The 16,652-nt window shown below is 34.8% G+C and overlaps 1 protein-coding gene across 1 annotated transcript in view; it reads right to left on the bottom strand.

Annotated features, from left to right (window-relative positions):
• Positions 1–980: 980 nt before the first annotated feature.
• Positions 981–16,652, bottom strand: part of LOC126974530 (vesicular acetylcholine transporter) — a 56,381-nt gene continuing 40,709 nt past the window's right edge. The window contains exon 3 of the mRNA XM_050822045.1: positions 981–12,785. Within this exon, the coding sequence (XP_050678002.1) occupies positions 10,816–12,618 (1,803 nt within the window). The 5' untranslated portion in view covers positions 12,619–12,785 and the 3' untranslated portion in view covers positions 981–10,815. The remainder of the gene's footprint in view (positions 12,786–16,652) is intronic.

The raw sequence follows: 16,652 nt of genomic DNA on the forward strand, positions 1-16,652 counted from the left end.
AATTAAGGTTATATGTTTGGTTGACCTTCTAAGTTACCTTATATAATTATATCATTTATAAATTTTACAATAACTGTCCTCAATTCAATTAAGGTCCACTTATCCTATACATTAATGAGTTTACATTTTAAATATTCTTAAATTGTAACAAGTATTCAACTATCGACTTTAATATTTTTAAAATAGACATTTCGATATACATACATTCAAATAGATATATTTAGTCTGCTGACCTATAATTTTTTAACAATTTTAATGATAATGCAATGGAAGTTTTAAAGTTGTTCTTTATATAATTTAGTATGACTGTGTACAGACATTTGAAGTGTTCCACTAATATAATTTATTACATTATGATTTAATATATTACTTTTCGAAGCATTCGTTTGATGAATAATTTTATATTTCCATATTATTATAATAGTAAAACTAATAATCATTATATTTATTAAGTATATTTTCCTTAAGTATTATCAAGCAAAATTTAAACAGTTAAATATGTCAGTTGGGTTTCAGAGCTAGATCTAATCCCACACTAGATTTAATCAACTCGTTCAAGGGTTGAGGACTGACTATATATATACAGCCATTAGATACTTATAAACTATACTAATTACAGAGAGAAATTTAATCTTACATCAACGATTACTTACATTTATATAGTCATTCAATTTATACCTAATTTAGATAAATGTTACTGATAACTATTTTTTCATTCAGACCAGATACAACACTGCAAAATACTTATATAATATTATTTACAACAATCTCTGCGATAAATACGTTTTATTATATGAGCGTTATGAAGTTAGTCAGGGAATATCAACTATATATATGGAATATATGGAAGATGATTTACATCAAATTAATAAAATGCAACCAAGTTCTGCACTTAGTTTTATGATTGTAAATGTTTTTGTTCTCTTTAAAATTTATACTCTATGGTTTATTAAGGCTCCCAAAGATCTTACATCAAAAAAGCGAAACTTAACTCAATGAAAATTTCTAAACGTTTTATATTAAGCCTTAATTTTTACAGAAAAATAGTTATAGGTATAGCTACAGAATTTGACAAGAAAAAATATTTTTTTACATTTCTACCTTTCATAGACATGGCGATACAAATTCACCAGAGTACCCTTAACTTTTATAGTTGGAGCCATATTAATGATTCAATCTAGATAAAAATTGTATGAAAACTTATTAACTATTTACCAATACTATTTAACATAACATAGTTTTGTTAATTTTGGAAAGAAAATGTATTATGTTTGTAATAAAAATACTTCTAATTCTGAATTTAAACTATGGCGATTTTGTACGGTAGAGGTAACCTAGCTTCGCTCGATTCCTCAAGGCCGTTGGCTCAGTCCCCAGCCTTAAGTAGACGAGGGATACGATGAAAGTTAAATTTAGCAACCTTACTTATCAGTTACACTAAAAACTTGTTCAGAACATTGCCCACAATACAAGAAAATTAAGATAAAGATCTAAAATGTAAATCAAATAAAAAAAATACTATAAATAGATAAAATATCGCCAACTCAATTTGTACGAGATGAAAGCTAGCGTTAACGATCCAATGAGCGAGGGTTCCGACATCAGCGAAACAAGATTTACCCGCAATTTGATTACAATCAACCGATCAACTGATCTATGTATCAACATCAAACAAACTTATTTATCTCAAAAATAATTACAAAATTCACTTACTGAAATAATACTATTCTAGTAGCAGACAGAAAAAAATTAAAAATAATAACAAAATAACATCTACTATCTATGTGATTTTATTTGAAATCGCTTATAAAATGCTCACAGAATACCTTTATTTATTTACGGTGTGTGTGGATGATGCAGCTACTGTACTTAATAACTTTGTATTAATATACATTTACTTTTTTGACTTACTCGTGTAAGGCATTTACTATTTGACGTTTGAATATGTTTGTTGCATAACTTTACATATTATATTGTAATTGAAATGATTTGTAAAAGGATGAAAATGTAAATCATGATTTAAAAGAGGGCAATGAGTCTCTTGCTACTTCCTCGTATTAGCTCAATCCTCTACGAAGTAGAAGTATATTCAATAAGAATTTTGTTTTTTTGACATTCTTAAGTGTCATTTCCGTGACCTGCATGAATAAAGTGATTTTGATTTGATTTGATTGAGAGTACCTACTTAAAGGGATCCACATATGATGTTGTTATTTTTATTTATTTAATAACACAAAAAATTAATATAATCTACTAAAATGACACAATTTGGTTATCTTTGTTTACGAAAAATCTTTTAAAATGTGTGTTTTTACAAAAACATAAACTTTTAAATCAATCAATTTTGGTACAACATGACTTGGTATATTTAAATCACTTGGTCGTAATCACAAACATTTTATCTAAGAATTACTGCAAGAACTAGTAGAGTATATAAACACATTGTCCTTTTGGACATATTATATACTAGAACTAGTTATTTTGTTAAGCTATTGAGTCGATTTTGCACACAAATAAATATAAAGTGATATATAATGTGCTGATAAGTATTAGGCCTATCGTAGACGACAGACTATCCGTGACGCACTTTTAGTCTGTGATAATAAATCATATAGAATTATATGCAGTACAGTAAAGTACAGTATAGTCTGACACACAAAATATCTACGTAGATCTGACGGACCGCGCCGCACCTCGACGTACACAAAGTGTGACAAAAAAATAAATAAAGTTCGCGTTAACACGCGCTAACGCAGACGACGCTCACTTTGGTCTATAGCCATCACTTGCTAGTGATTGACGTGTATCATGGCGCTAGACATCGATGTATCGATGTTGATTCAAGAAATAGAAAACATACTAGCACTGTATGATACATCTTTAGCAGAGTATCATGGCAGAAATTAAAAAATGAAAATTGTGGGATGAAGTGTGCAAATTTATTTGGATATAGTTTTAGAACTGAATATATAAATATGAAACAGTCCCTTTTATAATCGTTCTTAAAGAATAAGATGAACCCAAAATTCTGTATTTCTTTTTCTTTTTTATATCTCAAGTACGAAATAATACACCACAATCTCTGTTCTTCCATTGCGTGTACATCCCTACAGTTCTGTCGACAAAATGAGCGAAAGTGTATGTCGTGTGCGTTGAGTCTGTAAAATATCTGAAAAAGACATTTTGCACGCAATGCAGACTTTTTGTGTACCGCAGACTCGATAGCACAAAAAGTGTGTCATCTGCGAAAGGCCTTATTGTTATCACTCATTCTGTGTGCCTTTATTCGATATTTACATTTTTGAAAAACATATTGATATCTATTAATATCATTATTTATAATTAAGAATTTAAATATACATGTGACTAGAATGTGAATTAAGTTTTGAATTTATGTAACTTACTTTACATAAAAACTCTCTGAATAAAAGGCGAGACATGTTGAGTTTAGTTTATGATTAAGGTGAAACATACGCGCGCTTCCAAATTTGAATATTTACGACCGTTTTCAATTACCTATCTATCCTTAGTTCAGCTTACGAATACATTCCTGTCACCGTTTAATGACAAGATCTTATCTATCCATAGTTATGTCCAATATAGTTATAGTCCAATGCTCTCTGTCAATAGGTTATTGAAATGTAATTATGCGCAAAAGTATAGATTTGTCTACCTCTGGTAAATTAAACTAAGGGTAGATAGGTTATTGAAAACGGCCGTTATTGATTTATGAAACGGCAACCGTTTTCTATCATTTAGCCTCATTGGAAATTGACGTGCATGTCATCATTGTACTGTTATGTGATCGTTAAGTATTAAATTTAAATAATATACAATTTTAAATAGACCTAGCGGACGGGTATCGATCTAATAGACAACGTTACTAGCTGCAAACACTAACCATTAGAAGTATTTAAATACGGCGCCTATTTCTGCCGTGAAGCAGTAATGTGTAAGCATTACTGTGTTTCAGTCTGAAGGGCGCCGTAGCTAGTGAAATTACTGGCCAAATGAGACTTAACATCTTATGTCTCAAGGTGACGAGCGCAATTGTAGTGCCGCTCAGAACTTTTGGGTTTTTCAAGAATCCTGAGCGGCACTGCATTGTAATGGGCAGGGTGTATCAGTTACCATCAGCTGAACGTACTAGTCGTCTCGTCCCTTATTGTCATAAAAAATACTTCAGGATATATTTTACTATGATCCTAGATCACCGTTTCTGGTGCTATCGAGTCAGAGAAAGCGGTCAGCGCGGGGCTGTAGAAAGTTCAATAAATAATATCTAGATCTGTATATGTGTATTCGAATATATTTTTATTTTTTATTATTAAATATATTATATGATACGCCACACATAAACTGTCATACATAAACATTTGCCAGAAACTGTCATAACCATAATGTTAACACCAGGAACAGGCATAAACTTATGATGCCTACTACTTGGCTAAGTCGAGTTAGTAAGTCTTTTGTGGGGCGATGTATATGCTTTTACAACACGATCCCAGAAAATTTCAAAACAAAAGTATAACGTTATTCAAAAGAATTGTTAGAAAACGTTTTTGTGGTAAAGGTTACTATAACATAAATGACTTTCTTAATGATACCACAGATTGGGAATATAGTGACCACCCTCAGGCTAATAAATAATAAGTTTAATTGTACAATATTACTTTGTAAACATATTTATTCGATGAAAAAAAAAAGCCCGCTGACTTTGTTGCGCCCATTCTTCTCAGGTCTGAGGCATTCATTTTGGAATGGGTGGTAATTTTTTGACTTTTAAAAGTGATGTCACATCCTATTTTGAATTAAATATATTTGAATTTGAATTTGAATAACTTTAAAAATAATAAAATTATTTGGAAGAGAGACTGTGCCAAACACAGTTTTTTATAGTTTGTAATTATAATAGACGGAACTAGTGCTTGCAGCTTGTAGCGAAGACATGGAAAGATTACTAAAGTATATCTCTACATACACACAACACACAGAACCAAAAATCATACATTCACAAGCATACAATCATTCGTAACTAATAACTCTGTAAGAATGAAGCGAGTAAAAATATGGACTGAAGATTTATGTATTCATTACAATGGTAAAATTCTTTTTGTATACAGATAATTGGTTATCACAAATGTTAGTCAAATTGGCGCCAGACGATATGTATTTTGCATAGCTCAATAATAATTTATATTGAAATGTAAAATCTAATATAATATAGTAATATATATACTTAAATGGCAATGTACCACGTGGGTAGCCGTGTGCGTAAATTCACAACATTCATAAAAAATACTTACAATAAGCCATGTCCACACTATCATACCAAGAGTCAGTGACGCTGTGGTCGCTTTACTGAACTATAATACCTTCGCGCTTATAAATTTTGTGGTATTCAGACAGCAACTGATACTTCCTGTTTGTGATCATCCTTCTGATGTCACTAGTCCCAATTAGATAGCATCTTCTGTGCTATATCCCAGCGGATACTCCATAGGGAGTGCCGCTTGCGCCTGTCTCTCCCTAAGAGAAGGTCGCCTTCGATGAAGGCTTAAAGGGCACTCGCCCAAAGCCAACCTCAGGTTGTGTTTAGGCAGGTGTGATTTAAGCAATTATGTTTTACGTGAGTCTCACATATCCAACACAGTCATAGGCTGCGTTGGTATGCATTAGCATTCACCACCTCCTTCCCGTTATCCTGGAGGGTAGCCCTTAGTCTGGGCGTAAAAAAAACAGCAACCGATATTACATCGAATAATCGCTACAAATTGCTTGAAATAATCTTATTTAATTACCCTTTCTTGACGTGCGTCCGTGCAGAATGGGAAGTCAGTATGCCAACTTAATGGCTGACAGGCTTGCCCTGCATCTTTCAGTATGACAACTCTCTCTGTTGATGATTATTCTCATATTAAACATTTTATTGAGATAAAACCTTTAGTTGCGAATGCAACGGGCAGCTAATAGTTTTTAATATTTCGGTTACAATATGTAATACAAAACTAGTATTTGATATTTCTAGTCGTAAAACTGTGCGTGTTTCCATATCCATCAATGCGGCGCGAGCATATTCGTCACGCGAATCGTTCGGTGAAGGCCTGCTAGTGTGGCCATGGCTTTATAATGTACTAATCCTAATTTATATAATTAGTTGTATAATCTTAACGCTAATGATATGTATGTGATATATAGCTGGTTATATTATTGCTAAGATAAAATATTAGACAAAATACCTTACAATTAATATAAGCGATATAATAATGTTACCGACACATGTACTTCTACGACAGTTACCATATTAGATAACTCTAAGAGATGCCACGGTACGGTTGACCTCTGTTTACATCGCACTCAGAACTATAGATCGCCATTCTCTCTATAGCGACTAACAAAACATACACAGACACTTAGATGATAATAATTGGTGACCGCTGCGATCCAACTAGATAGCACAGGCATAGTCGTAAAGTGCGGCAACTAATACTACGCCCGTGGGCGTACTCGAGCCAGTCTCTTGTGGCCTCGTGGAGAACAATGTGTGACGTTGACGTGCCACAATATCAAACTTTGATAATAATTGAAACTAAAATACCCGGGTTGCATAGTAAAACTTTGTAAAAATAATACAACAATAAATAAGAAAGACACTAGGATCACATATCATCAGTACCTAAGCATTTTGTATTTTATTAATTTCAATGTAAACGAAGCGTATGTTAGAAAATTTGTAAGATGAGTGTCAAGATGCCACGCACATAAGCAACTAATAGTTACCGTAATAAAAAAGCTATTGTTCTTAGGTAGCGCGGTATCTAGTAGTCCAGTGGATACCAATCCTTAATCTAAGCCCAGACAAATCACTGTGTAAAGCACTTATCATACTTTACTTAAGTTTTGATGTGTAGTAATAGTTACGCTCTTTTTAGAGTCGAAATTTATCTTGATTTTATAATAAATTACCTAATTTAATGTGTAATAATATATTAATGTGCCTTACTTACAACACGCAACTGTCGTAGAAACACACCAGTAGATATACATTCTCTTATAAACACTTCTCAGCGCAAACTACTAATTAATTGAATTTCGGGAGAATTTGACACGAAAATTGACCTTAAATTACATCGTTACAGATCTCTCTGATCGACTCTTCATTAACACTACAATAATTACTAAAAACATTCAAATAATGACAACTATAAGCAGATATTACTTACAAACTAATTATACCGCTTTTAAGAGAGCGACTTAAATAGATGGATACGCGATAATTATCTCAATGGCATAAAAATGTTTGCCAATGTCACAGACAATATAAACTTACAAAGCGTTAGTCAAATTTATATTTTTTACTGCCGGTTTGCAAAGTTTTTGAAGTTAGCATGACTTTAACTTGGTCTTTGACCTGATTTGATATACTAACAGTAGTGTGCTTTTACAACATACAGAATTGTGACCGAGAACTACATTTCCTATTGTACTCTGCAGGCTAATCTTATGGTATAAAAATTACTAAATAATACATTAATTATATCGCTCGACAATAGAATATGTTTTTAAATTATTAAAGTCCTTCTCATATGAACTTAGTTCAGCAGAACAGAAAGAAATTGTTGTTGACAATTTGTTATGTTTTAAATTGATAACCCTCACTTCTGGGATTATATACACAAATTTAATTTGAATCAAAATTTATGAACGATACGGGAATCGATTCGCTTGTGTAGCACTGTGTGAGAAGGACTTTAAAATTTCGACACAGCAAACTTTAAACTCGAAGCCATAGTCACACTCCCATCACTAATTACTTAGCTCGCTCGCTTCGCGTATATCTATTAATAGATAACGAATATATCTTCATTCATAAAATCAAATTAAAAACGGTACATTTATATATATTTGAAAAAAATTATGGTCAATTTTGATACTAAAATGGGTTGTGGTTAATCTTACGAAACCTGTCGTGGCCGGTTTCTTCCCAACCCGTCAATTTATACTGAAAAGGCTATAAATATGATGTTCTGACACAGTGTTTTTTATCTTTAGAGACCTTTTCAAGCAGAATATGTGCGATTTGTAGTAACTAGAGTTAAATATAATACGCTTTCCCTATAACACGGTACGCTAATAACGCGTTTTCATAATACGCGATTTCAATGATACTTATAATACGGCTATGTCTCGATATAACGCGAGAATTCTCACATACATATTTCTGTACTGTGATATTTTTAATTATTTGTATGGTTCTTAATTAGCTTCGCGTATCTTTGCACGTGTGTCAATTGTGTTATTACAAAATTAATTAATTTTATTAAATTTGTGTATTAAAAACCCTAATAAAATCGTAAAACTAGGCAAATAATACTTATTACGAATTCTGATTAATTATTATTATTATGAATTACGAGGTCGTAAAAACGCGTTATACGAATCCTATAAAGCGGCTTTCTATGACGCGGAACGCGTTGTTATAGGAAGGAGCACATGTATATATCTCAGCAACATTATGAATAAATTGTTAATAATATTGAAAGTTAAATATATTGAGAGCAGCGTGGCTATGGCTCCGTGTTCTATCACCGCACTCCAACAATTGACGAATCGGTCACGTTGCTATAACTGTCACATCTAACATATTGCTATAATTTTATTCGTACAAACTGACAGATCTGATGGCCGCCTCTTATGGCTATGGTTGAGGTGATTCGGATGTTACGTCATGAGAAATGGACAATGTTTTGTTCTGGTTAAGGCGACACTAAATGCCAGCGATGATGTATGAGTTCACGGCTGCCGGCCCGCACTCTATGTAACAAAGCCAATATTTTCAAAATTCTTGCGTGGAAAACAGTTTATATGCTTACAATCCTCGTTATTCACTTCTAATCTGAATAAATTAACCTACACAAATAAGTACAACTTTTCTGAGAGAAGTACCAAAAAAATGCGTCACGCCATGCCAAAAAACTTGTTTAACTTCAAAGAAAAGTGGTAGTTCAAAAAGGCTCGGCAGTGTTAACTATAACCAACAGCGAGCATAAGCAACCTACAAATAAGACTTAAGGATATGTGTAACAGGATTAAGTAGTGTTCATAGCTCGAAATGCTATACTTTCACCACAAAACTTGTCTAAAAACACCATGTTTGCGTGTTTTCTGCTTACGCTTCGCCTTAAGCCATTCGTTTCGCAATAAATGTAAATGAAACTTTAATGTCATCTCAACGTTTCTAGTTTTACATTTCACCAGAAAATTACGTTGAATTTATTTACCTTGATTTTTATTTTATATATCAGAAATAACGACGAAACACGTGTAGTCAACCTTTAAATATTTTTTGATGACAAGAATTATTTAAATGAATAATTACTTCGACTCAATATTGATCACAACTTATACAATATAATAGTGTAATAATTGTATAATAATAAAACGTGGTAATGCCAGTTGTCCAAATAATATGCAACCCTTTCACTAACCCGTAACTCCGCACTTTCACTAACTCGTAACATAGAGGATCCCAGGATCCTCTATGTTACGAGGACCGGCCATTATCTTTATTCCAATTATTCCTATTCTGTTCACCTGAGTGATTTACCCCACAAATACAGTCCACTTAAATTCCCTGGCGCAACCAATGCGTTATTATTATCAGTGATTTTATTTTTACAAAAATGTTGTTTCTAAGAAAAATACCGTTCTTAACTTCTTCTTAATTTTGTACTTCTTGATACCATAAGTTAGAACTGAAGAAAGCGTCTCAAAAATTAAAACTCTTGCTATGAAACGTGACATTTTTGAAATTGATATTGAATCCATTCATTTATTCAAATATGAATCAAGTTTTCATTTCTCAGGTTCGAATCACCTCAATAATATGTAAGTTCTTAAGTCTATATTAAGTATTATAATATCGATTAATATACAAATATAACTAGTTGTTATACAAACAAAAATATATTTAATAAATTATCTTAAGCTACGGTGAATCAAAAGATTCTGATATGTTTGGTTACCTTGGTTGCAACGAGCTATCACAAGTTGAGAGCTAACTTACCTAATTGATATTATAATTGATATATCGTTACTCTTATATCTAAGTAAATATAGTAGCCTAATATTGCTGTAAGCCAATACAAGTAATGTCTTACGTAAGAACCTACTTCAAATATACACACATCGAAGACAATGTAACTAGCTACGTGAAAAATTTAAGACATATTTCAAATATGATCTTAAGATTTAAAAAGTTAGGAAATAAATATAATATATCATATGATTTAACATACTTATTAATTTATGTGGGTAAGAAAGTAGATTGATTTAATTTAGGCCAGCATTATGTGATTTATATTCATGGCAGAATTAGTGTTGATATTGTGTATTTTACTCGAATAAAGATTACAGTTTCTTAGATTAAAAATATTAAAATACGACATCAAATACAACACAAAGTATCGATGCTGGTTTTAGATATTTACAGCAAATGTTAGAAACATTTTAACGGTGGTAATCAGTAAAATATAATATTAAAACAATTAATAGAGAAAGATAAATGCTGAGAAAATGGCGTCTCAATAAATTGAATGTTTCATCCAATAACACAACTACAGCGTCAACGTACATAAATGTTGAGATACCATTTTGTGAACAAGTCAATAATGTATAAGTACTACACATATAGCACGTTACTAAAGACATCGAGTAAGATGATGATGTCACACGAATGCGGCTCAGTGATCGAAGACTAGAAGACTATAATTACACAACAAGTTAAATTTAAATAGACAACAATACTACTGAGCTCTAAAAGCCTTGTCGGAATGGGTTCCGCACTGGATTCTGTACGGGAGGAGCCGCTGAGGGTGCGGGGGCAGCAGCAGGCCCGGGAGTGGTCGCGGTTCTGAACGGGTTACTTGCTTGAGGTTGCGGCTGGACTGGCAGTTGCCGCGGTTGGCTGTAAGGCTCCTGTTGGTAGCTTTGTTGCTCATATCCTTGGGAGTAATTCTGGTATTGCTGCTGATATTCCATTCCCGTGCCGTCTACATTCGACTCCTGCGTGGTATCTTGTCCCTGCACGCTAGAATACTCTAAATGATTCTTGAAATCCCCATTCACAGGTCTTTGATCTTGCAGGGTATACGTCTGATACTCCTTATCGGGGGGATCAGCCATTAGTATATTTGCCTCGTTTTCAAATGGCTTAAAGTCATAAATATGCCTTAGATACATCAAAACTGGAGCATACAGTAGATTGCTAAACGCGATGAATATATTAAGGGCAGTAAAGCCTATTGCCTCCACAACTTCACCAGCTATTATAGGTCCCACGGCGTAGGCGAACGAGTACGAGATATCCGCTATAGCGTAGATACTTCCATACACTGACACGTAACGGATGTCAACGAGATATCCCAGGGTTGGCAATAGAGCGGTGTCGATCAAAGCAATACCGAAACAAATTCCACAAATAGGAATCATGAGCATTTTGTACGAACTGGCAAAAGGTATAATAAAACAGCACAGCCCTTCTAAAGCCAAGCCACCGGCGGCCATCAGCCACTGGTGTTGAGGATATTGCTTTGCCATTTTTACTGTAATTACGACACCGAGGACGTGCGGAAAAAATGCTGGCAACCAGATCATACCAATTTTCCAATTATCCTTAGTCAGGTTATCTTCCATCCACAGTGAAATTGTTGGTTCTATAAAAGCTAGGGCAACGTTGGACATCATTAGTGCACCTGCACATACTGCAATGTATGGGTCCATCAGAAGTTTCCATATTGGAGTACCCGCTGTCTTCGGCTGGGATGCTTCTCTTATTTGAGTTTTTAGAGGTTTCATTACCAGTAGTAACATGAATCCGTCCAATAAAGAAATCAACGCAAGTATCAAGAATGGTACTTCTTTCCCCGCAAACTGGTATAGAGCTCCCCCAAACGGTGGAGCGACCAAGCAGCCAAAACTGATGAACGCTAAAGCAATTCCTAGAGCTTTTGATCTCTCATTTTCTTCAGTAAACCTGTCCGCAATCATTGCTAATCCAGACGTATCAGCGAATGCGGAGCCCACGCCTTGCAAGCTTCTAGCAAAAAAAAGCATTCCGTAGCTTCTCCCACAAGCAAAGATAGATGTCGATAGAAACATTATTATAAGTCCAAACATCATTGGTAAGTCGTATCCAATACGATCGATTAAGGCACCAGAGAAAGGGTTTATCATGAGTTGTACTATAGCTTTCGATGCAAAAAGAATTCCGGTTGCGGAGTCTTGACCCTCATGTGAAGCAGGGATGATTTTAGTAGGTATGATAGTCCTGTTGCCTTCAATGATAGGTTCAAGGGTGACGACGTGGTCGTAGGCATCCTCGCCCCACGCGCCAACGTAGCGCAGGTAGTCGGGTATGATGGGCACGATCACCATATACAACATGTTGTCTAACAGCAGAGCGATACAGACGATCACCAAAATTATTTTTCTTTGCGAAGTTGGCTCTTGTATTTTCTCCCATAAAATCTCCCTCATTTCTCGCACCTCTAAGTTGACAAAAGGAACCATCGTGCTGTCTATTTTCTGCCATATTGTCTGTGGCCCTTCCTCCGCCATGATTGCAATTTTTTATTTGATCTAGTGGGTGTGGTTGCCAGTGACTCTCATTGTAGTTTGCACGGGTTTTCTTATGGCCGCTCGCGTCGGTGTGTCTTGAACCGTAACTGCTGGATTCATTTACGAAGGGCGCACCTCGCAGCGAGCCTCGAGTGGGAGTTCGGAACCTGACAACAAACAGAAACGATCATTAATATCATTTCGTCGTCGTGCAACTGTCGCTCTGTCGTTCCCGGGAATGACAGCTATTTCAAAAGGAATTTGAGTCGATCTTTGTTTCTGTCTGTTGACATGGTTCCTCGATCCCACATTACAACATCTTCCATTTTCAAAGACGATTCAGAGTCCTTTTGAACATAGCACAATAAATATATTAGAAGGTAACATCTTGAATCAACAATATTTAATTCATATTATATAAAGTTATTTATACTATTCTTATTGCTCTTGGCTGTACAAACTTAACATATTTAATGACTCATTGGTGGTATCTTCGATTATAACCATAGAATAAAAAGTTATTATCCAGACATAAAGGAACACCTTCTAAGAAGTACCTTCTTTAAATGCCCGCTAAAAACATTCATATTTAGTCGTACTCAGTTCGCAATTACCGTGGACTCACAATACCTTAGTAAATTATTACAAAACGTTGGAATAATACGCCTGAGGCGCGAGAAAATGGCAAAAGACACCATTTTCTTTCATAGCTCTTTACTTGTGGCTGTAAGATCAAGGACCCATCTGATAAAGCCAAATTTTACTTACAACTTGTATGGTGGCAGAGGAAAGAATTACTGACTTAGTTTGCCTTATCTGGTACCTAGGTGGAATATATGTGTATCCTGAACTCTTTATAAGTTGCTCCGTGATTGAGTTTCACCTTTACTTCTATCAAATGAACAAATCGAAAAAGAAACTACCACCTTGAGGGTTTCCCACGTGTGTTTTCGTATTTAAACATACGGTGTGAAACGTGCCTGTCTTAACATCTAAAGTGTTTGATTTATAGCAATCCGATCATAATTTTATTTAATGGAAAAGAAGCACAAACGAGCGTACGGTTCATCTGGTGTTAAGTGATCACCATTGACATTCTTTGGCAACACCAGAGGAATAACAGTGGCGCTGTTGGCCATTAAGGAAGATGTACTTTTTTGGAGATACCCATATTATATCGTCCCTTAAACACCGCACAAGGAAGCTCATTCCACAGATTTGTAGTACGTGAAAGAAAGTTCCTTTAAATCCGCACTGTAGAGGACCGCCGCACATCCAGATCATGGGGATGATATCCTAATTTGTGGCGTGTCGTGCAAAGGTGGAATTCGGCGGTAAGAATCAGGTGAAACAGCTCTTCGGAATACTTCACGTGATAGAATTAAACTGGGTCCCCTGGGTTCAGAAATAAAGTAAAGTAAAGAAGTTAATACGCGGGCGAAGCAGAGGTCGCCGACTTGTCTTTTCTAAGGTTTTTTCCATCTATGTGAGAAACAACCAAATCCAACATTTAATTTTTTAGAATTCAACGTCAGAGTGTAACAAATCTCTCTGACACAAATCATCTAACGACTTGTTTAGCCCAAATCCAATTTTCTCGGAGCGGGTCCCTCGTCCTTCACTCACCGCGCCCCACCCCGCACTCAGCAACCTCATTATCGGTACCCACAAGAGGGAACGTTTCTGTGATGTTTCAATAACATGAAATATTCGAATGCCTCTCATGTGACAGGTAAAGAACAGTACAGGTTAAGTTGAATTAGGAACTTTTGATTTACTAGCTCACCCGACAGACGTTGTTCTGTACGTAATAAATAAAATACTGCTTTTTTATGTATTGGTTAATAATATATTTTCATAACATCAAGAATTTTTTTGTAAAAAAATGCCCTATTTGATTATGAAATGTCAAACCGTGGTTATATAAATTCTCTCATAGAAAATACATATATCAATACAAAACAAATATTGGAAATAAAAATAATTATGGGTCCCAAATCTAAATTAAAACTATCCTATCTCTCAAGTTAGTTTAAGATTATTATTAGTTTAAGAGTTCATTAGTTTAAGAGTTCACTGAAAACAAACATCAGGACTCTGGATGTATATCAATTGTTCTGTATTCTGATATTATATTAAGATAAGTTCCTACGAACGATCTACCGAAGAAACTACAACCTACTAGCATGAAAACTGCCATTAATTATCCAAAAGCTAAAATAGCTCCGACAGAACCCTACGCTCGACTTATTATCATACAATAATCATTTCTCTTCTATCAACACCATCAGCAATCGGTCGTAAATCTGCGATGTCGAATAATCATTTGAAGCCGTAACAAGACATAAAAATTCAAAGGAGGGGAAATCCTTAAGATCTGTGACGTGCACGGGATTGTAATAGGATACCTCACTGAGGTGACCAGGGCTGCCACGTTTTTATATTTATGAATATCTTCTTAAGATATATAAATAAATAAAAATTGCGTGCGTACAAAGTACACATGGCAAAAGTGAAACATGCATTGTGCATGAACCTCTAAAGGCAAATGAAGTCCTGGTACATGTTGCTAGGATGACACATGATTTCAACCGCTATGAAAGACATTATTATCACCGCTACTATATTTATGATCTCCTGGTGTCTATGTAGTGGTATGTCGTGCGCGTTACGTCAGAATATATTAAGGTATACTCGCATCATAAGACAATCTCTTCTTCAACTATGATTGCCTGGTACGAAAACACTGTATAATGCTTCCTATCTCATTTTCTTCCACGTTAAAATCTTATGAATTTTTATGTGTCTGTCTATTTTTTCTGCCGCGCTTTTTCGTTTCATCGACCTTTAAATCACAACGATGCTAAAAATGTTCATAGTGCTTCAATAAATAAATAAATAAATAAATAAAAATCATTGACTGACTAATATTATCTGAGTATTATTAATTGCTGGCAGTGTTAATTTCCAATCTTCTATCATATTCAGACATCGATCAGTTCCGGTATTATTATAGACCACTGGGAGACTACTTAGCACAGAATGTGGGCTAGGTTCGGTGGACGTAGAGGCGCCATTTTCAGCCGTTAACCAAACATGTGGGAGTATTATTGTCTCTCGGTGTAAACGTCGCCGTAGTTACTGAAATTACTAGACTTAACAGATTTAATATCGCAACTATCAGAATTTTTAGTTCAATCAAGAATTTTAAGCGGCACTGCATTGTAATGGACATGGCGTATCACTTACTATCAGGTAAACATTTGCACTTTACACTTTCTCATAAAAAAAATGTATTACAATTTACTACAAACTTAATGTAATATATACACTGTGCTGTTGGCAGCCCTGGTAGCGGGTGTGGGTCTCGCCGGGGGGAGGCGGGGGGAGACAGCGGAGCTTGTTACACGCTCGAACGTACTTACAGGTGTAGGGGTGAACTTTGGTGAGGAGAGAATGTTTGCTTAACGATTCATACCAATTATATACAGCGATAGAATTTCAATATTCAGCCAAAAGTTTTTGTATTATTTTGAATGACCAACCATTATTTACATTATTTAAAAGATTATTTCAGTATTTATAATCAATGTTGTTGCTGTTGTTAACATGTTTTATAAATCTCTCAGGGTTATATTCACACACAATCACTTATTGAACGGCATTATCATTTTTTATGGAAAAGGAGGACAAACGTGCGTACGGGTACCTGGTGTTAAGTCATCACCGCCGCCCACATTCTATTGCAACACCAAAGGGATCACAGATGGAAGAAAGCTCCTTGAAAACCGCACTGTGGAGGACCGCCACACATTCAGATAGTGGGGATGATATCCTAATTTGTGGCGTGTCGTACCAAGCTGGAATTTGGCAGTAGGAATCAGGTGAAACGGCTCTTCGGAACACTCTCCGTGATAAATCTTTATGAGGATTACAATTTACCGGATTAGAATTGTAAGGGGGCACTATGCCCTAATTATCTTTTGATTTTAATAATAACTGTATATTTTAATTCTAAGTGGAAACCTTAAAAT

The sequence above is a fragment of the Leptidea sinapis genome, chromosome 32 (genome assembly GCF_905404315.1).
Source record: "Leptidea sinapis chromosome 32, ilLepSina1.1, whole genome shotgun sequence".
Classification (NCBI taxonomy): Eukaryota; Metazoa; Arthropoda; class Insecta; order Lepidoptera; family Pieridae; genus Leptidea; species Leptidea sinapis.